This window comes from Enhydra lutris, unplaced genomic scaffold, assembly GCF_002288905.1.
Source record: "Enhydra lutris kenyoni isolate GAN:26980312 unplaced genomic scaffold, ASM228890v2 scaffoldscaffold4, whole genome shotgun sequence".
NCBI classification, from domain to species: domain Eukaryota; kingdom Metazoa; phylum Chordata; class Mammalia; order Carnivora; family Mustelidae; genus Enhydra; species Enhydra lutris.
The window spans coordinates 11,220,035-11,244,041 of record NW_019154088.1 but is presented as its reverse complement, the minus strand read 5'-3'; the positions used below and the strand labels follow the sequence as shown (position 1 = coordinate 11,244,041).

The following is a 24,007-nucleotide window of genomic DNA, read 5'->3' as shown; positions in this document are numbered from 1 at the left end:
GCCTGCTTCCTCCTCTCTCTCTGCCTGCCTCTCTGCCTATTTGTGATCTCTGTCTGTCAAATAAATAAAATCTTAAAAAAAAAAATGACAAGCCCACAGATAACATCATATTCAATAATAAAAAGCTAAAAACCTTTCCTCTAAGATAGGGAACAAGGATGCCCACTCTTGCCACTTTCCCTCAACATAGTTTTGGAAGTCCTAGCCGTGGCAATTAGGAAAGAAAAAGAAATAAAAGGCATCCAAACTGGAAAGGAAGAAGTAAAACTGTCACTACTTGGACATGACATGTTATTTATAGAAAACCATACAGAAGGGTACCTGTGTGGCTCAATTAAGTGTCTGCCTTTGGCTCAGGTCATGATCCCGGAATCCTATGATCGAGCCCCAAATTGGGCTCTCTGCTCAGTGGGGAGCCTGCTTTTCCCTCTCTTGCTGGTGCTTGCCCTTCCTGTGCTTTCTCTCTCTTTCTGTCAAATGAAGGAACAAAATAAAAAAAGAATAAGAAAAAAGAAGAAAAAGAAAACCCCAAAGATCCCCCCCCAAAACTATTAGAATAAAAGAATTCAGTACTGTTGCAGGATATAAAATCAATTTACAAAAATCTGTTGCATTTCTTTTTTTTTTTTTTTAAGATTTTTATATATTTATTTGACAGACAGAGATCACGAATAGGCAGAGAGTCAGGCAGAGGGAGGGGAAGGGAAGCAGGCTCCCTGCTGAGCAGAGAGCCCAATGTGGGGCTCGATCCCAGGACCCCGGGATCATGACCTGAGCCGAAGGCAGAGGCTTTAACCCACTGAGCCACCCAGGTGCCCCTGCATTTCTATACATTGAAAATGAACTATCAGAGAAATTAAGAAAGCAATCCCATTTACAATTACATCAGAAAGAATAAAGTGCCTAGGAATAAATTTAAGCAATGAAAGACCTGAAATTGGAAATTACATTGAGAACTACAAGACACAACAACAACAACAACAAAAACCGTAAGACATTAATAAAAGAGATTGAAGAAAACACAAATAAATGGAAATATATTGTGTTCATGGATTGGAAGAATATTGTCAAAATGTCCATACTGCCCAAAGCAACCTACAGATTCAATGCCATCCCTATTAAAATTCCAATGGTATTTTTCACAGATAAAGAAGAAACAATTCTAAAATGTATATGGGACCACAAAAAGCACTGAACAGCCAAAGCAATCTTGAGAAAGAAAAACAAAGCTGGAGAGGCATCACAATCCCTAATTTCAAACTGTATACAAAGTTAACCAAAACAGTATGGTATTGACATAAAAAGACACATGAGTATCAAGAGCCCAGAAATAAATTCATGCATATATAGTCTATTACTACATGAAGCCAAGAATATACAAGGAGAAAAGGACAGTATCTTCAATAAATGGTGTTGGGAAAACTGGGCAGCCACATCCAAATGAGACTGAATAAGAAGAATGAAATTTCAGGGAATCCAGAAAGGTCTCTTTAGCTAAGTTCCATACCCAATTCTTGCTTGTTTAATTTAGTGTCTGAAAATAAAAAGAATAGCCTGGAAAGGGAAATGGGAGTTACCAAAGTCATTTACTCTACTGTGGCTAAAACCAATAACTGCAAGGACTTTCACTTATTATTATGTACTAGAACTGTTTTTTGTGCATTATCTTAATCTTCCCAAGAATCCATAAAGTAGGCACTGTTAACTCCATTTAGAGAAAAGGAAATTGAGGCTCATATTGGAAAAATTAGAAAGAACATATAGTCATAGATCAGAGGAAGGAGTAAAATAAGAAAAATGATAGAAAAACCAGGCAGCATCTCAATTCCTCCAGAATATTCTTCACAGTGACTTTTTTTTTTTTTTTTTTTTGGAAAGATGGTAGGGGTAGGGGCAGAGAGTGGGAGAGAGAGAATCTTAAGCAGTTTCTATGCCCAGCCCAGAGCCTGATGCTGGGCTCCATCTCACAACCCTGTGATCATGACCTATGCCAAAATCAAGTTGGAAGCTTGACCAACGAAGCCACCCAGGTGCCCCAGAGTGGCATCATTATTATGCTGGAAATGAATTTACACATCTCGCTCCTCAGGAGTTTTCCAGATGCAACCTAAAATTGGCCCCTGTATTTATTGGGCAGGATGAGACTGAAGAGGCCGACTCCTCCAGGTTAGTAGGTGGCAGATTTAATAAAAAAGGGAACTTACATTATGAGGGTTGCTTTTAGAAGCTACAAGATGACTAGATCTCCAAATCCATCTAGCAAATCTTACTAGTTTATATGTGGAGGCCTTAACTGGGTTCAGTCATGTATACCATCCAGATAGTCTCAGCACATGACTATCTTAACCAATAACAGCAAGGACTTACTTATACATATCTCAAACATATATCCTTTGGTCAGTTTTGGGGAGTAGGGAAAGTAGAACCCAAATTTCAAGGATAGGGGAGGGGGTGAGGAACTTCTAACTGCTGGGGTCCAGCTCACAGATCAACTGGTAGTCACATCTTCTCAATGACTCCCCCATCTAGACATTCCAGAGCTTTTAGTATCCGCATCTAAAGGTGGGTAATAACTAAAAAGAAAAAAAAAAAGTTGATCAGCACTTTTTCACACTAATGTAGTACTAAATTAGCTTTTCTCTCTGAAGTAGACTTTTTTTTTAAATTTTAAAGATTTATTTATTTGAGAGAGGGGGTTGGGAGAAGGGCAGAGGGAGGGAGAGAAGCAGACTCCCCGCTGAGTGTGGAGCCCCACACAGGGCTTAACCCCATGACAGTGAGATCATGACCCGAGATGAAATCACAAATCAGATGCTCAACTGACTGCGCCAGCCCAGTGCCCTGAAGCAGACCTGTCCTAACTTACCTTAAGCTTTTGAGTCAGCCAGCCTATAGGACTACACGCCTATACTTGAACAGCAGACACTACATAGAGAATCTATCATATAGGATTCAGACCAAGGCCAGACAATTTTATTTAGAAATTACAGGTTTATTCATTTTATTTTGTAAAAGACATAACTAGACAAAAACAACACCAGGGATATCAATTTTTGTGGCATGATATATATATAAATATAAATACACACACACACACACACACACACACACACACACACACACATTAATATAGGAAATCACATGAAGAAAAAACATAGTATGATGTTTGAAACCAAGGCTGGGTTTGAAAAAATTTCTGATGAAACACAACTAAAACTGTTTAAATGACTAGACAATATTAGGTAATGTTCAAGATATTCTGACCACTCTTCTATACCCAATTTACAAAAGTCAGCAAAGGAGGCTTCAAAACATGATCTCTAGTTGTTCTAGCCGTTTTTTGGTAATGATCTTGCTTCCTTACGAATAACTACTTTACTCACTCTGTTGAGGTCTTCTCGTGTTAAGGAATGTGATGAATAAAAGGATCAGTGAACCCTGGTGACAGAGACTGCAACAGCATAATACTGATGCTTCCATTTTCTTAAAGCAAAAGAAAACACCAAGTCTGAAAATAACCAGAGGTAGTTACAGTACTGATACAAATTAATACATCCTGAGGCTTAGTCTTAGAAACTATTAATATAACATTTTTTCTAAAAGAAAGATTTATTTATTTGAGAGAGTGCAAGAGAGCACAGAAGGGAGAGGCAGAAAGAGAGGGAGAGAGAATCTCAAGCAGACTCCTCACTGAGTACAGAGCCCAATGCAGGGCTCAATCCCAGGACCCTGAGATCATAAGCCTAACTGACTGAGCCACCCAGGTGCCCCAAGGTACTGCTGTCTTTTATGTATACAATAATCTCGGGTAAAATATCTGAGCATTTGTAAGGTAAACATCTAAAAGTTTTACTATAACGTGCCTTTTTCTGTTCTTTATTCTACCTTTCTTCTTTGCCTATCTGTAAGGCTGCCAGTGAACACCCCCAGGAATTTCTTCATGTCTCAGGGTTTTGAAGACCAACCCCCTACACCCCCCAAGGTCGGATGTTTTGAGGATTCACAGGATTCAGCATATCACTGTATCCATGACTATGACTTATTACAACAAAAGCATACAAAGTAAAACAGCAAAGGGAAAGGGTGCAAGGGACAAAGTCCAGAGGAATCCAAGCACAACCTTCCAGAGTCTTCTGCTGGTGGAGTCACAGAGGATATGCTTAATTCCCACAGCAACTAAGGTGTAACGTGTGAAATGTCTTTCATGAAATCTCATTAGAAATGCAGGGCACCTGGGTGGCTCAGTGGGTTAAGGCCTCTGCCTTCGGCTCAGGTCATGGTCTCAGGGTCCTGGAATCAAGCCCCGGGTCGGGCTCTCTGCTCAGCAGGGAGCCTGCTTCCCCCTCTCTCTCTGCCTGCCTCTCTGCCTACTTGTGATCTCTGTCTGTCAGATAGATGAATAGAATCTTAAAAAAAAAAAGAAAAAAAGAAAAAGAAAAACGCAGTGCCGAGGGGTTCCTGGGTGGCTCAGTGGATTAAAGCCTCTGCCTTCTGCTCAGGTCATGATCCCAGCATCCTGAGATCGAGCCCCGCATTGAGCTCTCTGCTCAGCAGGGAGCCTGCTTCCCTTCCCCTCCCTCTGCCTGCCTCTCTGCCTACTTGTAATCTTTGTCTGTCAAATAAATAAATAAACTCTTAAAAAAAAAAGAAAGAAAGAAAGAAAGAAATGCAGTGCCGAGGGTTACTATCATGGGCTAGCCACATAGCTATCTTCTACCATGGACCAAAATTGTAGACTCCCAGAAGGAAAGGTGCTCAGCACAAACCACACTGTACAAACACTTCAGTCACAGTGAGTGCTCTTATCAGTGATAGTGGAAGGAACTCTAGTGAAATCTAAATTCCCAGAAGCCAGGCAAGGACCAACTTGTAAGCAAGCCTTTCAAAGGATAGCAGTTAGGCCTGTTATGTTTGCTCTTTTCTATACATTCAGTAACTATCCCATAGGAAAAATTGACATACTTTCACTTGCAAGAAGACTCTTCTAATTCAGAAACAAGCATTTAAAAAGAAGACATAAATAGAGTTGCTGTCTGAGAAATGGCTAATGCACTCATGTTAAACTCTCATAGTTATATTTGATTTTCAAGAGTTTTACTGTAAAGTATAATGAAAATATATGAAAAACAAAGGAAAACTCAATTTGGTCTCAATGAACTTGGACTCTTACTGCTTCAATATAAAGAGGGCTTTTTCAGTACTGCTAGCGGCAGAGCTTATACATGCCCATATTACAACTGGCTAGAAATAGACTTCACGTAATACATACAACTAGGCAAAAATAAAGTTGACAAGTCACTTGGCATTAACAGTTTGGGCATGAACTTTAGAAGTAAAAGGTAAAGAAGGCATTACAACATCATGTTTATGAAGATAATTTTCTTCTGCTAGTATTTTGGGGATAGAAGAGGAAACTTCCTTTTGTTGTTCTCGCCACTTGAGTATATTCTCTGCCAGTTCTTCTGTCTCAGTCACCAACATATCCATTTTTGCTAAAGCCATACTCTGTAGTGTTTGAAAGAAGGGGAAAAGAGGAGAAATTACATTTGTCATCAATATATCATTATTATATCATAAATGGTTATGATACCAAAAGTTCACACCTGACCTTTTCTACCCCCTTAATACAAAGGCTTCTTAAAATTGTGTCCTCCCGGGGTGCCTGGTGGCTCAGTGGGTTAAAGCCTCTGCCTTTGGCTCGGGTCATGATCCCAGGGTCCTGGGATCGAGCCCCGAATTGGGATCTCTGCTCAGTGGGGAGCCTGCTTTTCCCCCTCCCTTCTCTCTGCCTGCCTCTCTGCCTACTTGTGATCTCTGCCTGTCAAATAAATAAATAAAATCTTAAAAAAAAAAATTGTATCCTCCCCACTTATTACAGAACATGCTTTTTCTTTATAAATTCACCTCTTCTTTGTCTTCAATTATCACCTCAACGCAGATGACCCATAATCTGTATTGTAAAACCTACCCCCTTCCTAAAATTCAGTCCCATATTTCTCTATTGAGTATCTCTACCTGAGTGTACATTCAGTATCACAAACTCGATTTTATTGCAATTCAACAATGATTGAAGATTTACTTTCTGTGGAAGGCGTGTAAGAAAACAAGGTCATTAGCTTTTTTGATTTCTTGATCCTACTCACCCTCAAGTCACCAAGGCTAGTTACTTCATTACTTTGGATGTGTCTCTTGTCCAAAGAGTAGACACATTCTAGAAATTTGATGTCCCAAATCTCAAAGTCTATATAATCTTTTGTTTTCCTATGCTTTAAATCTTTTATCTGAATGCTTGTATTTATTCTCCAAGTTTCTCTGCCTTTGGTTCATTTGCCTAGTCCTCTAACCTACAGTTTATCAAACTTTAATGGGTGTAGGAATCACCTGAGGAACTTAATAAATTATAGATTCAGAATCTGAATGTCTAAGGTGAATGAAGTCTGCAATTCTGCATTTCTAACAAGCTTCCAGGTGCTGCTGAGCTCTCTGCCCATACTCTGAGTGACTCAGTCTCTTCTACCCAATATTTTCTCCATTAAAGTGTAATTCTGATCAAGTCACTCCTCTGTGCCCTTCTCTAAAAACGAACCAAACCAAACAACCATTTAAATTGTTGAATGTTCTCCAGTATTCAAAAGTCTCAACTTCTTAGTCTGGTTTTCAAGGCATTCTATAAACTAACCATGATTTAATCTCCCTTTAAATACCTTTAAGGATCAGCCAAAGTGGAGTACCACTCCTCCCCCAAACTGCCAATGCTAATTTTCATGTCTTTCCTCACATTGCTGCTTTGGACCAAACTATTCTTTTTGATACAAATTTCACTGATTTTTCAAGCTTCAGCTCACTACTAACTACTAACTACTATGTAAAACTTTACTGAAAGGGCAGCTGGGTAGCATATGCCTTCAGCTCAGGTTATGATCCCAGGGTTCTGGGATTGAGCCCCAAACTGGGCTCCCTGCTCAGTGGGGAGTCTGCTTCTCCCTCTCCCTCTTGCTTGTGTTCTCTCTCTCTCTAATAAACAAATAAAACCTTTAAAAAAATAAAATAAAATAAAAACTTTACTGAAGGATTCTTATTCCCATTCTACTCCCTATCTCCCTAAAGTAGAAACAATCCCTCTGTTTTCTTTGCTTAATAGACAGGACCTTCTTTGTAATTCTCTACTATATCCACTGCACAAAAAAAATATTATAAAACAGATAGTATCTTAGAGCTCACTAAACCTTGAGAATTTGAGGGCGGGGACTTGTCATATCTGTTTATCTCTCCTGATACCTATGGCATAACCCCTTGAACAATAAAGTTAACACATATTTATTAAATATTAGAATAAAACAATGTAAAATGACTTCTAAAAAAGCTATAAAAAGACACTTTAATTTTAAAAAATAAGTCATTTAGAATATTAGCCATCAAAAAGTTAAACAAAGGGGTGCCTGAGTGGCTCAGTTGGTTAAGTGTCCAACTCTTGATTTTGGCTCAGGTCAGGATCACAGGTTTGTGAGCTCAAATCCTGCCATCAGGCTCTGCACTGGGTGTGGAGCCTGCTTAAGACTCTCTCTCTCTGCCCCTCCCCACCTTCTCCCTCTCAAAAAAAGAAAAAAAAAAGGTTAAAGCAATCACACATTTGAGATTCTGGTATAAAAGAACCAAAGACAGCCAAATGTAATGTGAAGTAGTTGAGATACTTAAATGCCACTGTTAATACTCACCATTTTCTTTAGATTTTCATCTAAATGAGGGATATTTTTAATTGTTTCAAGATGGTTTTCCAATCTTTCAATGAAAGCTACTGCCAATTCCAGCAAATGTACCATACAGCTAAAAGAGAGAGAAAAAATCAACTATGTTTTTTTTTTTTAGTTTGTGTTCCTTTTTTTTCTTTTCAATCAGGACTTTTTTTTTTTTTTTTTTAATTTATTTATTTGACAGACAAAGATCACAAGTAGGCAGAGAGGCAGGCAGAGAGAGAGGAGGAAACAGGCTCCCCGCCGAGCAAAGAGCCAGATGAGGGGCTTCATCCCAGGATCCTGGGATCATGACCTGAGCCAAAGGCAGAGGCTTTAACCCACTGAGCCACCCAGGAGCCCCTCAATCAGGACTTTTAATATAACAGAACTACAATCAACCCAGTGAGCCAATAATAACCTTTCTGCATTCATGGAAATACCAGTGATAAAAATGTCATTTTCTTTCACTTTAAGCAGAAATGAACTCGTCATCCATACAGAAAAACAGAGACAATGCTAATTTGGTACCCAACCTAATATGAGACAAAACTTAATGTTAGTAATTTTCTCATATAATTTTCCTAGATTAAATCTCATTCCATTTCAATCTACTCATTTTCCATGAAGGATGAAAATAAAGATAAACATACTTGACTGAAACTGTCTACACCTAAAACCACTTTGAATCTTCACATTTGCAAATGCTTTAAAATCATTACTCAGTTCTTCTGATATATATAATGTATAATACATACATTAATGGTATTTTACTATACTGAATAGATAACTGAATATATCCACAAGAATGGGATTTTTACATTTATTATTTTACTACAAGATAACAAATCTGATATTTAAGAGAGAGGTACTGATTTGCTAAGGGTCAGCTAGTGAGGCACTGGTGGAGAAAGTTAGCAATCAGATTCCCAAATGTTTGCTTCTTCACTGTGGTTTATTATACTTGCGATACTCATATGAGGAAAAGAGGAACAGAAAGCATCCCCACTCTATGGACTGGGAAACTGAGGCTAAAACAAATCATTTGCCCAAGGTTTTGAGGCGTACAAACAGCAGAAATGAGAGCAGAACTCATGTTTTTTTTCTTTTAGCCGACATGGTTTTCATCTCTCTCTGCCTACACTCCCTAAGAGAATTTTTACATATAGGTACGATTAACACAACAATAAGTTTACTCCATAGAAAACGGTCTATACATGATAAAAATAATTTTTATCCATCTTACTAGATGCTATTGATCTAATTTCTTTAATTGAATTCATTATATCATTCCCAAAATATAGTGGGCAAAAAGAATGCCTTTCTCTTCACCACAGCTTAACTCTTTAAAAGCAGAAGATTTTCTTTCTGATTGTATGTATCAGCATTAAAAATAATGATAACAGATATAATCACTATATATTGTTTAATAAATTATGCTATGAAATAACTACTAAACAAAAAAAATAATAAACTAAACCCTCAAGAAATATGTGTGACCATTAATTTCAACTCTTTAGTTTAACCTGTGATAAACAGCTTCAATAGGCAAGTTTTCCTGGCACATGGGTTTCAACAGTCTTTGCCTGAGGGACCTCTTCTCTTTTAGCACCGCTTCCAAATGATTATTCATGCTTTGCAGAGTATGACACTTCTGAGCTATAAAAACCAGAAACCATAATTACAGTTAGCAATATGACAAGTTTTAAAATCACTAATAATTTTTTTTTGCTTTGGTTTGACACTACCAATGTCAAAAATTAATCCATTTCCCCCTAAGTATCTCCCCTTTGCTATCTTTAATATCAAAATCAGTTTACTTTCAATGATTTTCTTTTTTTTTTTTTTTTAAGATTTTATTTATTTAGGGACACCTGGGTGGCTCAGTGGGTTAAAGCTTCTGCCTTTGGCTCAGGTCATGATCTCAGGGTCCTGGGATCGAGTCCCTTCCTCTCTCTCTGCCTGCCTCTCTGCCTACTTGTGATCTCTGTTTGTCAAATAAATAAATAAAATCTTAAAAAAAAAAAGTTTTTATTTATTTGATAGAGATCACAAGTAGGCAGAGAGACAGGCAGAGAGAGAGAGAGAGAGAGGAGGAAGCAGGCTCCCAGCCAGAGCAGACAGCTCGATGCAAGATTCGATCCCAGGACCCTGAGATCATGACCTGAGCCGAAGGCAGAGGCTGTAACCCACTGAGCCACCCAGGTGCCCTGCAATGATTTTCTCTTATTTTGCTTGCTGACAACCAAATCCAGTGCTAAATTCTTTGTCTTCATTATTCAACTCTATACCTAGTTCAGGTTTTTATAGCCAGAGCCATATTCTTCACATAAAATCTTTTCTCGTCTCTGCCTCTAACATTCTACATGAAATTAAAAAAATGAACATGTCTTCAAGCTATTTCTGATTATTTCAATATTTTGACCGGAATTCAATTAATGTTGCCAATTGATTCTTTTAAATTTTTATTTTGAAAAATTTCAAACTTAGAGAAAAGTTTTATTGAACTCCCACATACATTTCACCTAGACCCACCAACTATTAACATTTACCTACATCTTTCTTTCTTCACATGTATTTCTGCTGACCCACTTGAGAGTAAGTTGTCAATACCATGAACTTTTCCCTCTAAAACTTTAGCATGTATTTCCCCAAATAGGAACATAATCTTATGTAACTACAAGTATCAAATTCAGAAAATTTAACATTGGTACAATACTACCAGTATTTAATACGTCCATATTGACATATCACCAAGTAACTCTATAATGTCCCTTATAGCAAAATGAATTTGTAATCAAGTATTCAATCCATGACCACATTGTACTTTGGCTGTTGAGTCCCTCTAGTTTCCTGTAATCTGGAAAGTTCTTCAGCCTTTCTTTGTCTTTCAAGCTTTCCTGAATTTGAAGAGCTCTGACCTGGGTCACTTTTAATGCTATTTGCACTACAACCAACAGAACCTCTATTTGAGCACAGAATATAAGATTTTATTAGCTTTGGGCTAATACCTAAAAAAATTATGGTATATCGTAATTTTATTGCCTGGTGCTTATCCAAGGTAATTCAAGAAAAAGCTGAAATTCCAATGATTACCCATTTTATCAAATTACTTACCCAAAAAGGAAGGATGAACAACATCTGCTGTATCTTTTTCTAGTCTTAAAAGTTCAATTTCCAAGTTTTTCTACATTGAGAAGAAAAATAATATTTAGTTCAAGTAGAATGTTGCCTGAAGGCTTAAACTTTAGTAAAAAAGGCATAGTCTTTAACCCATGGGAATTTACTGAAGATTTTCATTTTGGTGTTGAAGCTGTACTGCTGCTACTGCTACTACTACTAACTATTACTATGACTATTACTACAAATAAGTAAACACTTACCCAATTATGTGCTAGACAATGTTCCAAGTGTAAGAGAACTACTGCTGGAATCAATTAATTTTTTTTTCCTGTACTAGAAACAGAAAGTACAAAGTCCAATATAATATACCTGGTAGATTTCAGCTTCAATATCTGTGATCTGCTGTAGTCTGGAGAAGTTTGCAAAGTAGGAAGCTGATTTCTTGGATATATTTAACATCTCCTATTGGTAAATGAACAGAGAAAGTAGCAGTGTGTCACAAAGTTTCTGTGTGCATTGGAATAGCACCCCCACAGGCTTAAAACATGAGGATTTATTTATTTATTTATTTACCTACTTACTTTCTTATTTTTAAGATCCTATTTACTTGACACACAGAGATGGCAAGAAAGGGAATATAAGCAGGGAGAGTGGAGAAGGAGGCTTCCTGCAGAGCAGGGAGTCCAACACGGGGCTCGATCCCACAACCCTGGGTTCATGACCTGAGCCGAAGGCAGACATTTAAGGACTGAGCCACCCAGGTGCCCCAAACATGAGGATTTATTACGTCCAACAGAGCCCTTGAAAAATGAAGTACAGAGAGTAACAGTAGCAATGTACATTCCTCTTTTTAAAATACTCACTATCTGCGCACCCAAGTAGCTAAGTGGGTTAAGCGTCAGGCAGACTCTAGGTTTTGCCTCAGGTAGTGATCTTGGGGTTCTAAGACTGGGCCCCACATTATGTTCTGTGCTCAGTGTGCCTGGGATTCTTTCCCTCTTCCTCTCCCTCCTCTCCGCACCTCAGTCTGTGCCTGCTCTCTCATTCTCAAATAAATAAATATACTTTTTTTTTTTAAGATTTTATTTATTTATTTGAGAGAGAGCAGGGAGCTCAACAGGGGGCTTGATCCCAGGATGCTGGGATCATGACCCCAGCTGAAGGCAGATGCTTAACTAAATGAGCCACCCAGGTGCCCCTAAATAAATCTTAAAAAAAAAAAAAAAAAGTAAAAGAAAGAAAGAATTATGTTCTTTAAAAAAAAAAAAGGCACTAAATATTCACTATCACAAATCTTTTGGCCAAATATTTAAAAAATAAGAAAAACAAACAAGACTCAGTCACTTTGTCCTATTTCCTCAAGGACTATGCACAATACAACTGCATTAGTAACAGCTGATAAGGTTAAGAAGGATGAGCTTGAGGTTGATGGAGAATTACCTCTACACAAATCAACAAAACCGAGGCTCTGACCTTCCTGGGGCTAAAGTCAAATACTTTCCCACCATGGAATCATTTATCTGATTCATTAAATGACCTCTATTGGCTATAATTCATTCATACTGTCTCTTTTCACATACTCTCTTAAAGGAATGTTTTGTCCAGGTGGAATTATTCTTCTAAAAAGCTTACTCCCTCCTTTTATCCTTTAATTCTATGCAAAATACTGCTTGCATATATTGCCTCCTTAAATTGCAGATTACTTCAGAATAAGAATATTGTTCATCCCCTGGCTTCATCCACGAGTTTCTGTATCCTCTTCTTCTTTTCAAGAATATTAGCACATTTAGAGATCTTATAGGAAAAAGGGTGGGAAAGGATAGTCTATGAACTAAATGCAGCCCACTGCCTATTTTTGTACAGCCCATAAGCTAAGAATGGTTTTTTAATTTTTTAAAGCTGGGAGAAAAAAATAAAAACAGTATTTTGTGACACACGTCCAACATGAAATTGAAATTTCAGGATCCAGAATAAACTCAACTGCACCCATTCATTTACTTATTATCTCTGGCTTCTTTCACACTACAATAGACAAGATACAACCATATTGACCTAAAAATCTCAGATACTCACCCTCTGGTCCTTAATAGCAAAAATTTGCTGACCAATGACAACCGATTTTATAGGCATTCATTGAGTTAAGCTGTAGAAGACTGAAGGATGGATGGGAAGGAAAAGCTTTCTAGTACTAACATAATGTGAAAAGAAGGGAAAGAATCATCTGATTATGTAATTTCCTACATAATTGTGGAAGATCTTAATGGCTATGACAAGCAATTATAATGCAGGAAATTCGAGTAATTCAAGGCTTCGTGGTGAAGAAGTAACATGATGATATATAATATATATCTTAGAAATTTAAATGGGGATGGCATGGAAAATAAAACTAATTAAGCTTGGGGGCAGTAAGGAATGGGGAGTGACTAATGCAGATGGGGTTTTCACTGGGGTTGATAAAAAAAGTTTTGAAAATAGTTGCACAACACTGTGACTGTACTTCATGCCACTGAATTGTACACTTTAAGAATGGTTAACATGGTAAGTTTTATGAGCATTTCCCCACCAAAAAACCCACCACTGGGGCACCTGGGTGGCTCAGTCAGTTAAGCATCTACCTTGGGATCCAGCCCTACATTGGACTGAACCTCCCATCAGGCTCCCTGCTCAACGGGGAGTCTGCTTCTTCCTCTGCTCTTCACCCTGCTCATGCTCTCTCTCTCTCCCACTCTGTCTCTCTCTCAAATAAATAATAAAATCTTTTTTAAAAAGGGCAAATCCTGGCTGATATGGGGTACTAGGGATAAAGTCAAGTCAATACTGACTCTGAGGATCCCTAGTGACTGGACAGATAGATATGCCATTTAATGACGAAGATAACACAAGTTATTTTACTGATGGCAAAACCGAGGTTTGGGAGAGCAAAGCATGAGTTTAACTTCATTCTATAAATATGTATCATGGCTGAAATGAGGATGAATCTAATCTACTGAATTCCCATCATATCAGCATAACTCTTTTACTCTTCTTTCTGCTCTTAGGTAGAAGATCAATGAAAAGTAAAACATCTCCCATTCCTCATTGTAACTTACTGGTAGTCAGTCTGGTATCTCTTCATCCCTCCCTGCGTATATGCTAATCTTAACTGAACACATGCAAATGAGTAAACTGTTAGGTTCAACAGCAGGGTAATGGAGCTTAGCCAAGAACATGTAAGAGAAACCAATGGAAAAGTGAGAATGTTCGAGAGCCAAAAGGAGAGAGGAAAGAAAGAGTAGCCAAATTTCTCCAATAAAACAGAAATTCTAACATTTGAGGATTATGACTTAACCTTGTATCTTAAAAAAAGGAAAAAAAAAGGCAAGGATTGGGACTACAGAAAAGTTTTTACTGTTGACTACTGCCAATATATATTATACACTTTATATGCCAGTAGGGTAAAGGGACACTGAAAATGAAAGGATCCTGAAAAAGGGAGTCTCTTTAAGGTATTTCTGTTCATTCTGTTGCTAGGCACAAGAAGATGAAATCCAAAACTTTTATGTATAATATAAAAATCCTGGTAACACTGTGTACAAAGTATATATATGTATAAACTTGTGTTTGGGGGCACCCTTTCTTCTTTTTTGTCCTTTCTACTTCATACTGAATTCTAGCTGAGGGACATTAAAAGGGAGGCAGTATAGCAGAGAAATTAAAAACAGAGTCTTTAAAGTGGGGGAGGGAATACAGAGGTGGGCAGGACACACTGAGAAAATAATATATATATAAATGTATATATACAGAATTTACATAGAAAATTTATATATATATAAATGTATAAACACACATATAAATAATATCTACATATATCTCTATATAGTGTATGTGTATGTATTCGATTGACCTACCATAACTCACTAAAGCTTGCCAGAAAAATAGCTAGGATGTAAGGCCATTAAAGTAGTCCTAGGGCATAAACGAAAACAAATACCCCATTTATCCCACAGAGAGTTAACTATACTTTCTTCCACTAAATCATTCCCCAATGGATAGATCAAAACAAAACACAACAAGTTATGTTTTCTGGAAGAGTTGCATCATATCACAATTTCAAGCATCACTTGATTTTTTTTAATGCGCATGGGATGATGCACACTTAAGGGATAGGCTAAAGAGATCATATAACATCATTTTGAAAGAACCAATGCTAAATCCTCCTAATAAAAATGGGTCTTCATATGTAAAGTTTGCTTAAAGCAAAATCATGCTACAAATCTGTAAGGTTTCCTCATTGGGACTAGTTGTGTAGTAAGATTGTAAGATGGTCTTAAAGAGATTTTTACCTGTAGGCAAAGCAGTGAACTATCCAATTAGTGATACTTAAAAGACACTAGACAATGCTCTTCACAACAACTTCCCTCAACAAATACCTGACTTATCAATGTCAAAATTCTCTTAGGTGTTTATTTCTTCTACCAATACACTCTAGAGGGTAAGTCCCAAATGTCTTACAGTATGTTTACCAAATTACTTTGTTACAGAACTAAACAATGTAAGTGAGACTACCAAGCGATTTGGTAGGAAGAAAACAGGAGGTAAGAGAAGGTGAGAACTGGTGGAGTTCTGTAGTTATGTTCTGCCTATTTTCCAACGCATTCATTTGTACCCCCTCCCACCCCCAATCCTTAAGATCTGGTTACTAGAACCTCCATTAATCTACAGGAATTCTTCATCAGAAGTTTAAACTTTTTCAAGATAGTGTCATAGTATCACCTATCACAGTTCATCCCAGAGATGATACAATGTGTCAGAAAAGGGAGAGAACTGTGATCTGTTTCACTGGTTGAGTGACCTTGGGTAAATTTCTTGCTCTCCTTAAGCCTTAGTTTCTTCATTAAAAAACAAAACAAAACAAAACGAAACAAAAAAACCTTTATTTGAGAGTGAGAGAGGTAGAGAGAGAGAAAGAGAGAGAGAACGCGCATGCGCAAGCGAGGAGGGACAGAAGTAGAGAATCATGAAGTAGACTTCCTGCTGAGTGGGGAGCCCCACATGGGGCTCCATCCCCAGGCCCTCGGCCGAAATCAAGAGTCAAGAGTCTGAGGCTTAACCAACGGAGCCACCCAGGCGCCCCTTTACATTCTTCATCTTAAAAATTAGTGTACAGTAGGGGCGCTTGAGTGGCTCCGTCCGTTAAGCCTCCCACTCTTGATTTCGGATCAGGTCTTAATGTCAAGGTCGTGGTATGCAGCCCCAACCTCCTGCTCAGCTGAGCAAGGAGTCGGCTTGAGATTCTTTCCCTCTGCCCCTCCCCACCCTCTTTCTCTCTTTAATCAATCAATCTATCTTTTAAAAAAAAGAGTAAGGTAAAATTCCCTAATGACTCTTCTAAATATCTTCCATCATGTTCATACAGCTAATCTCCACGGATGATTTTACCTTTCAACTTTTCCTTTTTAGTGAAAAACCTCAACTTGCTCGTTATCTCAAAATTTCTTTCCCTCAATCTCACTTTCCCCATTCCCTTGTCACTTCTGCCACTTGGATTCCATTATTCCCGCGTATCTTTAATTTCTCCCTCTATTGGCTCCTTTCACTTTGGCATATTAACATGTTCTTCTTGCGGAGCCTAAAACTAAAACCAAAAAGCTGGGAATAATGTGTCTCTTCTCTGATAATTACTCCCCTCCTGCATTCACCTTCCAAGGTCTTCCCGGTACTTCTCAACATTTTTAAGAATTTTTTTTTTTTTTTTTTTTTTGCCTTTAAAGTTGTATACTTTCCCTGAAGCTCTCCTGTACCCAGCATCTCCCGCCCCAAATATGCTTCAATACCTCAAACAAGCGTTTGGGAGCGTTTAACACTTAATCGTATTTCCTAACCCCGGCACCCATTACTATACAGAGGCGCTATCACTGGGTGAAAAAAAGCAGGAGAAGACTGATCTTTATTATCCCTCAAGAACTGACCGAGGATAACTCGCCCGCAGACACTTGAAACATCCTCTGCTCGGAGCCACGCTTTCGCACAACCACTACAGAACCGTCACTACTGTTGCCTGAAGGGCCTCCATTGGCCTCTACTCCACCACAGCCCCCACCCAGCACCCTCACACACAGGCCCGCCGCCCAGCACCACCACCTCACAGCCATCTTCTGTCGCCACCGCCGGCACCCCCTTAATGACGCCATCGCCGTCCACGCACCTGAGTGACCACCCCCCGAAGCAACTAAATGGCCCAGCAGTAGCCCGGCAGCACTCGGAGCGGACGCGGGATCCCAAGGGTTCACAGCAGCCATGGCTGGGACCCACCTCCCCGGCTCCCGCGATGAGTGAGTGGAACGCACGGCGACCGCGCGGCGCGGATCGATGACGTCACTGGGCGTTTCCGCCCGGGTGGAAGCCCGGGGAGCTCATCCCGGGCGAGCGCGGGCCGCGGGTCTTCCCTTGCTGAGCCGGCTGTGAGCTGAGGGGTAGGAGACGAGTCCCGCGCTCCCTGATCATTTGTAGGCTCTAGCGGCGTCAGGCCTCAGAACAGCTGTAAAACTTATTGGGCGTGGTGGTCGGGCTGTTCTTCCCTTTCTTCCTTGCCACTTTTAGTTGATCCCCAAGATCTAGGAGTCGGCAGGAGGTGACAGCTTGGCCAAGAGACCCAGCCGAGAGGCGGATGGGGTGGCTGGGTGCCTGGACTGAGCGGTGACAGCTGCGCTTCCTTCCTGCAGGGACCTGAGCCGCGGTCCTAGGATGGGAAACAGTGCCCTCCGCGCTCATGTGGAAACCGCGCAGAAAACTGGTGTCTTTCAGCTTAAGGACCGTGGGCTGACCGAGGTGAGACTGGGAGGGGACGGACCAGGGAAAATAAAGGGAGAGGGACTGCGGGGGTGGCGAAGTTAATCGGTGAGGGATTCTTCGCGCTGTGAACCCCTTTCTCCAGTTCCCCTCAGAGCTGCAGAAGCTGATCAGCAATCTAAGGACCATCGACTTGTCCAACAACAAGATCGAGAGCCTACCGCCTATGATTATAGGGAAGTTCACTGTGCTGAAGAGCCTCTCCTTGAACAACAACAAACTGAGTACGGCTTTTGCGCCTGGGAAGCTTTTGCTAGTGACCAGCTGTTAAGAAGGGTGGTTTTCTCTTACAAGCTGATTTTTGTTGTTATGAAACCGCTCTGAGAGCTCAAGACACAGAGTGCTTGAAGCTATCTCGTAATTACATCTACACGCCTCCTCTGGTGTGTAATGATTGGTACTGGCTTAATTTGGACTTGAAAGAGAAGACCATCTTTGGGATGTAATGTAAACAGAGCTAATTTTGCAAATTTAAAAAAGGGGATGGAGTGGGAAGGGGGAGCGCACAAAATTGCTGTCGGATTCTGCAGAGGTCCTTTTATAAAAGGAGCCCAATATACACATAAATGCTTTCCTGTATTTTGATGGCACTCTCACTTTCTGAAGACTATGTTAGTAAAATGCAATACTTAAAAATGGCACAAAATGTTGGAATGTTATTGATTTTTATTGAATTTTATTGATAGGAGGCATATAAGGTGGCCATGTAGTTTTTCTAGACTTTGTCTAAAGTGTGTCTCAGCTGTATCATTCAGGTTTTTAATTTTTTTCTTTGCCAGCTGTTCTTCCTGAGGAGTTATGCAATCTGAAAAAATTAGAGATGCTAAGCCTGAACAACAACCACTTGAGAGAGCTACCATCTACCTTTGGGCAACTGGCAGCCCTCAAGACCCTGAGCCTCTCTGGGAACCAGCTTCGAGCACTACCACCACAACTCTGTAGCCTCCGGCACTTGGATGTGGTGGATCTCTCCAAGAATCAGATTCGGAGCATACCTGACATAGTGGGGGAGCTGCAGGTCATCGAACTCAATCTCAACCAGAACCAGGTCTAGAGCTTAAGGGTTTTTTCTTACATCATGTGGGTTTACAGTCTTCTGTAATCCATTCTTCTCTAAACTGTAGTCATGGAGCTGGGTATCAGAGGCTAGATGAGCAGTAAAGTCTACGGGCTGGACTATTTCAAAGCTCAAAGTGCTATAGAATTAGTTGAGACACTGTGTGTGTGTGTGTGTGTGTGTGTTGCGTAGGTGTTTTTAGGAGAGTGGGATGGGTAATGGGGTTGGATAATTTCAAAAGTTAAACTGTCTCACAAATCTTGAAGAATTCAGAGCCTCTTCAAATATGCCTCTAATCATCTTGCAGGGAGCTATGTCAGGTAGAGTGGAAAAGAGGCTTTTTTTTTTTTTAAGATTTTATTTATTTGACAGAGATCACAAGTAGGCAGAGAGGCAGGCAGAGAGAGAGAGGAGGGGAGACAGGCTCCCTGCTGAGCAGAGAGCCGGATGTGGGGCTCCATCCCAGGACCCTGGGATCATGACCTAAGCCTAAGGCAGAGGTTTTAACCCACTGAGCCACCCAGGCGCCCCTGGAAAAGAGGCTTTAACTCATAAGTTCTTGGAGTTGGACAAGACAGATAATTTATTGTCCCTTTATTGACCTCTTTCTCAAGCATGTCCTGCTTTTACTGAAAATTCATAACTGACAGGCTTTCTGGCCCATTTCATTGTTGGACAGCTTTAATTGAAATATTTGAAATTGGTTTCCATTACTTTGGAAGCTCTTTGGTTAATAGGTATCTGGAGAAATAATTCTTGGTCAAGACGTAAGGCTTAAATGATGAAACATTAAACATAGTGAGACTAAGTGGCCTTTTTACTGCATACAATTCTAGATTTGCATAGTCCAATACAACCACCACACATGGGTGTTAAAATTTAAATGTGCTATGGTGAGTGCTGTGAAGTGTGTAAACCTGGCAATTCACAGACCTGTACCGCTGGGGCTAAAAATACATTATATGTTTATAAAAAAATAAAAAATTAAAAAAAATAGATTTAAAAATTAAGTTCCTCTTTGCCACTAGCTATATTTCAAGTGCTCAAAAGCTGTATGTGGCAACCATATTGAACCACAAAGATAAACATTTCAATCACTGCCAGGTTTTATTGTATAAAACCATTCTAGATTGTAGTAATCTTATACTGTGATAAAATTCAGTCTGTCTTTGAGATTGCCTCACCTTTTCTGTGAAAGTGGATATTCTTTTTTTAAAAAATATTTATTTACTCGTGAGAGACAGGGAGAGAGAGAGAGATGGAGGCAGAGGCAGAGAGAGAAGCGGGGCTCAATCCCAGGACCCCCAGGATCATGACCTGACCCAAAGGCAGACACCTGACTGAGCCACCCAGGCACACCCAAAAGTGGATATTCTTGTATGTTGAACTTTTGGGGGGAAAAAATTGTGATTATTTGAAAAAAACTTACAGAAAAACCTTAAGAAGTACTAATTGCTCAGTCACCCCATTCACCTACGCTGCTGCCCTATTATCACTGGTTCTGATTTTAGTGTGCACCACATTAACCAGAAGAGCTTGTGAAGACATCACTGGGTCCCCACTCTCCACATTTGTGATTCAGTAGGTCTGGAGTGGGGTCTGAGAATTTACATTTTTTAAAAAGATTTTTTTTTTTTTTTAAAGATTTTATTTATTTGTCAGAGAGAGAGAGGGAGAGAGAGCGAGCACAGGCAGACAGAATGGCAGGCAGAGGCAGAGGGAGAAGCAGGCTCCCTGACGAGCAAGGAGCCCGATGCGGGACCCGATCCCAGGACGCTGGGATCATGACCTGAGCCGAAGGCAGCTGCCTAACCAACTGATTGGGAATCTTGGGTGGCTCAGTTTGTTAAGCATCTGCCTTTGGCTCAGGTCATGATCCCCGTGTCCTGGGATTGAGTCCCAAATTAGGCTCTTTGCTCAGCAGGGAGCCTGCTTCTCCCTCAGCCTGACCCTTCTCCTGCGCACATGTGCACTCTCTCTGACAAAATCTTTTAAAAAATTAAGATTTTTTTTTTTAGAGAACACACGTGCATGTGCACACACAAGCAAGGGGGAGGGGCCGAGGGAGAGAATCTCTAGAAGACTCCCAGATGAATGTGGAGTCCAACATGGGGCTCCATATCAACCCTAAGATCATGACGTGAGCCAGAATCAAAAGTCGGATGCTGAACTGACTGAGCCACCCAGGCACCCCTGAGAATTTATATTTGTAAAAAGTTCCCAGGTGATGGTCTAAAATACCAGGCAGAGTAAATAAAATGTGATGAGTTGGAGAATTTAAAGGGCAAAAGAGGTGAATGAATCAAAGATTAATTGTTCAAGGACCTAAAAGAAGAGTGGTGCTACTGAGTGGATAAATGGATAACTGAGTTGATTATAATGGTGACTCATCCCAACTGAAATGTTTTACTAAAAATTAGACACACAGGAGAAAAATAGATGTGAGCAAATATGAATGTAGATAAAGACTTTCAGGTCTTAACAGAAGTGGTAGCTTTAAGAAAGGATGAGCTTTTAAGGAGGAAGTTTAGGAAAAAGATCCAATATTAAGTATTAGACTGCTGCTTGAAAATGTCCATAGGCGGGTGCCTGGGTGGCTCAGTGGATTGAGCTTCTGCCTTCGGCTCAGGTCATGATCTCAGGGTCCTGGGATCCAGCCCCTCATCGGGCTCTTTGCTCAGCAGGGAGCCTGCTTCTCCCTCTCTCTGCCTGACTCTGCCTACTGTGATCTCTCTCTCTCTCTCAAATAAATAAATCTTTTAAAAAAATGTCCATAGGAACAAGGGGTGGGGAGCCAAAAATCAGGAATAATTCAAAAGAGAAGTCCACTATTTAGGTACAAGAAGGAGTTTCAAAGAAGTGGTAGATGGTAGTCAAATCCAATAGGGAGTGAGGACAGTGAATCCTTGACTTCGGCAGTATAGCAGCACTGCATCTATGTACACATAAAAGACTGGCAGTAAATGTAAATGCACCAAAACGTTTATGGTGGCAGATTAGAGGTAACTTTTTTCTTTAAACTCATTTGACTCTCAAATTTTCTGTAATCAACTGTACTTTTATTAGAACATTTTTGTTTCTAAAAAGCCACTGGTAACCTTCAAACAGCATCTTTTTTTCCAAAAAGTGGAGGAGGAGTAACAGAAGCTAGATAGCACAGGCTTTGGGAATGAGTAGGTGGTGAGAAAATGGAGGTGGTAAAAAAACTAGGACAAATGGTCAAGTTTTTGTTTTAATTTAGTAAAAAAAAATATATATGTATATAGTAGTGCTTTTTCTTTTTCTTATGATTCTTTTGTTGTTCAATAGATATCACAGATCTCAGTAAAGATCTCTTGCTGTCCTCGCCTTAAAGTTCTTCGCCTGGAAGAGAACTGTCTTGAGCTCAGCATGCTTCCACAGAGCATTCTCAGTGATTCCCAGATCTGTCTGCTTGCTGTGGAAGGCAACCTTTTTGAAATAAAGAAACTTCGAGAACTGGAAGGATATGATAAGGTATGTATTAGTGTACTTCATCACTGTTCCAGAGATGACAATGGTGAAACTACATGAACATTTATAGCTACAGGATGTATGCATAATCCTGTTTATGTCAGCAGGATTTGTTCCCCATTTTGGAGGTGGATTCTAAAAATTAGCCAAATGGTATTGTGCCAAGATAACTTTTCTTCCAAGTAGCTTATTGTAAAGCATTTTTGTCTTTTGATGGGTGTCCTCTTAAGATATAAGGGAAAAACCCAAAGCTGTGTGCTTTAAATCTGCATTTAGAATAGGTCGATTTTGTAGGAAATGAAAAAGACCATAGCCAATAAAATCCTAAATGAAAAAAATTACAAAATCCTAATTTTAAAAAAAGGCTAATATTTTCATATACCAAAATACCATATTCTTCTTTTATAATTTTTTAGTACATGGAGAGGTTCACGGCCACTAAGAAGAAATTTGCATGATATTCTCCAGGAGCTCGGGAAACTTACAGGACACTGACATGGAATCTCTTGCAATGTGGCTGAATCAGAGGCTCCTGTTGTCAAGGATTATCTGCAGTATGGAGATGATGCTCCTGCAGATAATATTTCAGTGATCTTTTTCCTTTCCAGGGCTCGTCTTAAGCAAGCTAAAAAATCAAGGGACAGTGAGAGTCCTCCATTTTGAGTCATGGGTAGGATAAAGGACAGTGTTGATCATCAAAACCATCATTAGTCTGGCTTTAAGAAAATTAGTAGCTCATTACTATTTACACAATGAAGGATGCTGCTTGGTAACAGAACCACTCCATATCACAGCTTGAAATTTCATGTTTAGTTTCAGTGTATGAGCGCTTTCATAAAGTCAGTTGCCATTCCACCTGTGTTAACATTTCATATTTTTATGAAGTTTAAATAATTTGTGAGAGGCTACCATGGTTAATCTAAGGGCTTATGATTTTATTTCAGTCCATCAGTTCAATTGCAGTGTTTATACTTGGAAGTTAGAATGTACATAAATATGTGACTGTCTTGATTAAAAGTGTACTGTGTCAGAGAAAGCACCAACACAACACTAAGAGATGTTCCCCAAGGCTGCAGTAGCAAATTTTTTACTACTGCATGTTCCTTATTGGTAGGGGGCTCTGAAGAGCTAAAATCATATATGCAAAACTTGTAAGATACAAAGGGTTGTCATAATCAAGATTTTCCTGAAGCTTTGTTAGAAATAATCTTATTTCTGATAATCCTTTTCCCTTTTTGTATTTATAATTCTAATCAAATTACCTATCAAAACTACTGCTACAATATTTTAAAATAACCCATGTTTATAAAGTTTATTCTCTGGATGCAAGAATACACTAAATAAATAATTTTTAATGAACTTCGGCTGGAAAAAGGGTTAATCCTTCAAAGGAAGAAGGCAGAACTTTAACTTGTATGTGGCCCTTTGAAAGTAAACTGATTAGAAAAAAATGTTTCATGTTCTTGTTAAAGTGCAGGAGTACGAAATGTCTTCATGTGACTGATAAACACCTTGCAAGTACTGGAACCATGCTTATTAAGAGAAACTAAAAGTACAAAGGTAGATGACTTCTGGTTGTTACTGACATGAACATTTCAGAAACTACCACTCAAATGTTCAGAGGTTTTGTATTTGCCAGGGCAATTTAGCACGTATTGTCAGTTCTTGTTTTATAAACCTAGTTTAACCATTAAGTCAATAGATCACAACAGCTTAGTGTTTATATGCGTAAATCTCTCGGACTTGAAATCTGATCCAGGTATTCCATATTTCCCAT

General features: G+C 39.4%; 2 protein-coding genes across 6 annotated transcripts; one reads left to right on the top strand and one right to left on the bottom strand.

Annotated features, from left to right (window-relative positions):
• Positions 1–2,014: 2,014 nt before the first annotated feature.
• LOC111160290 (HAUS augmin like complex subunit 2) lies at positions 2,015–17,172 on the bottom strand. 4 transcript variants are annotated; one of them, XM_022523237.1, is made up of 8 exons: positions 17,038–17,172; positions 11,223–11,315; positions 10,848–10,917; positions 9,257–9,389; positions 7,716–7,824; positions 5,356–5,505; positions 3,384–3,483; positions 2,015–2,573 (listed from the first exon to the last, which is right to left on the bottom strand). In XM_022523237.1, the coding sequence occupies exons 2-8, from the start codon at positions 11,310–11,312 to the stop codon at positions 2,557–2,559; spliced, it is 669 nt and encodes a 222-aa protein (XP_022378945.1). In that variant the 5' UTR covers positions 11,313–11,315; positions 17,038–17,172; the 3' UTR covers positions 2,015–2,556. The 4 variants fall into 4 exon arrangements, with proteins under 4 accessions (XP_022378945.1, XP_022378954.1, XP_022378962.1 ...); XM_022523246.1 differs by lacking the exon at positions 17,038–17,172 and having other exon boundaries at positions 11,223–11,332; XM_022523254.1 differs by lacking the exons at positions 2,015–2,573; positions 3,384–3,483 and adding an exon at positions 16,365–16,372 and having other exon boundaries at positions 4,628–5,505; positions 17,047–17,139.
• Positions 17,173–17,199: 27 nt separating this feature from the next.
• Positions 17,200–23,589, top strand: LOC111160229 (leucine rich repeat containing 57). 2 transcript variants are annotated; one of them, XM_022523143.1, is made up of 6 exons: positions 17,200–17,305; positions 17,555–17,660; positions 17,767–17,905; positions 18,461–18,729; positions 22,048–22,233; positions 22,647–23,589. In XM_022523143.1, exons 2-6 carry the CDS (start codon positions 17,577–17,579, stop codon positions 22,686–22,688), a joined length of 720 nt encoding a protein of 239 aa, XP_022378851.1. In that variant the 5' UTR covers positions 17,200–17,305; positions 17,555–17,576; the 3' UTR covers positions 22,689–23,589. The 2 variants fall into 2 exon arrangements, with proteins under 2 accessions (XP_022378851.1, XP_022378860.1); XM_022523152.1 differs by having other exon boundaries at positions 17,232–17,463.
• The last annotated feature ends 418 nt before the right edge of the window (positions 23,590–24,007 follow it).

Coding starts and splice junctions, on each gene's coding strand:
- LOC111160229 (XM_022523143.1), top strand. CDS start 17,577: ATGGGAAACAGTGCCCTCCGCGCTCATGTGGAAACCGCGCAGAAAACT. Junction 17,661..17,766: donor AGGACCGTGGGCTGACCGAG/GTGAGACTGGGA, acceptor CCCTTTCTCCAG/TTCCCCTCAGAGCTGCAGAA. Junction 18,730..22,047: donor TCAATCTCAACCAGAACCAG/GTCTAGAGCTTA, acceptor GTTGTTCAATAG/ATATCACAGATCTCAGTAAA.
- LOC111160290 (XM_022523254.1), bottom strand. CDS start 17,131: ATGGCTGCTGTGAACCCTTGGGATCCCGCGTCCGCTCCGAGTGCTGCC. Junction 7,825..9,256: donor ATTGAAGCTGTTTATCACAG/GTTAAACTAAAG, acceptor TCTCTCTTTTAG/CTGTATGGTACATTTGCTGG. Junction 5,506..7,715: donor ATGAAAATCTAAAGAAAATG/GTGAGTATTAAC, acceptor CAAACACTACAG/AGTATGGCTTTAGCAAAAAT.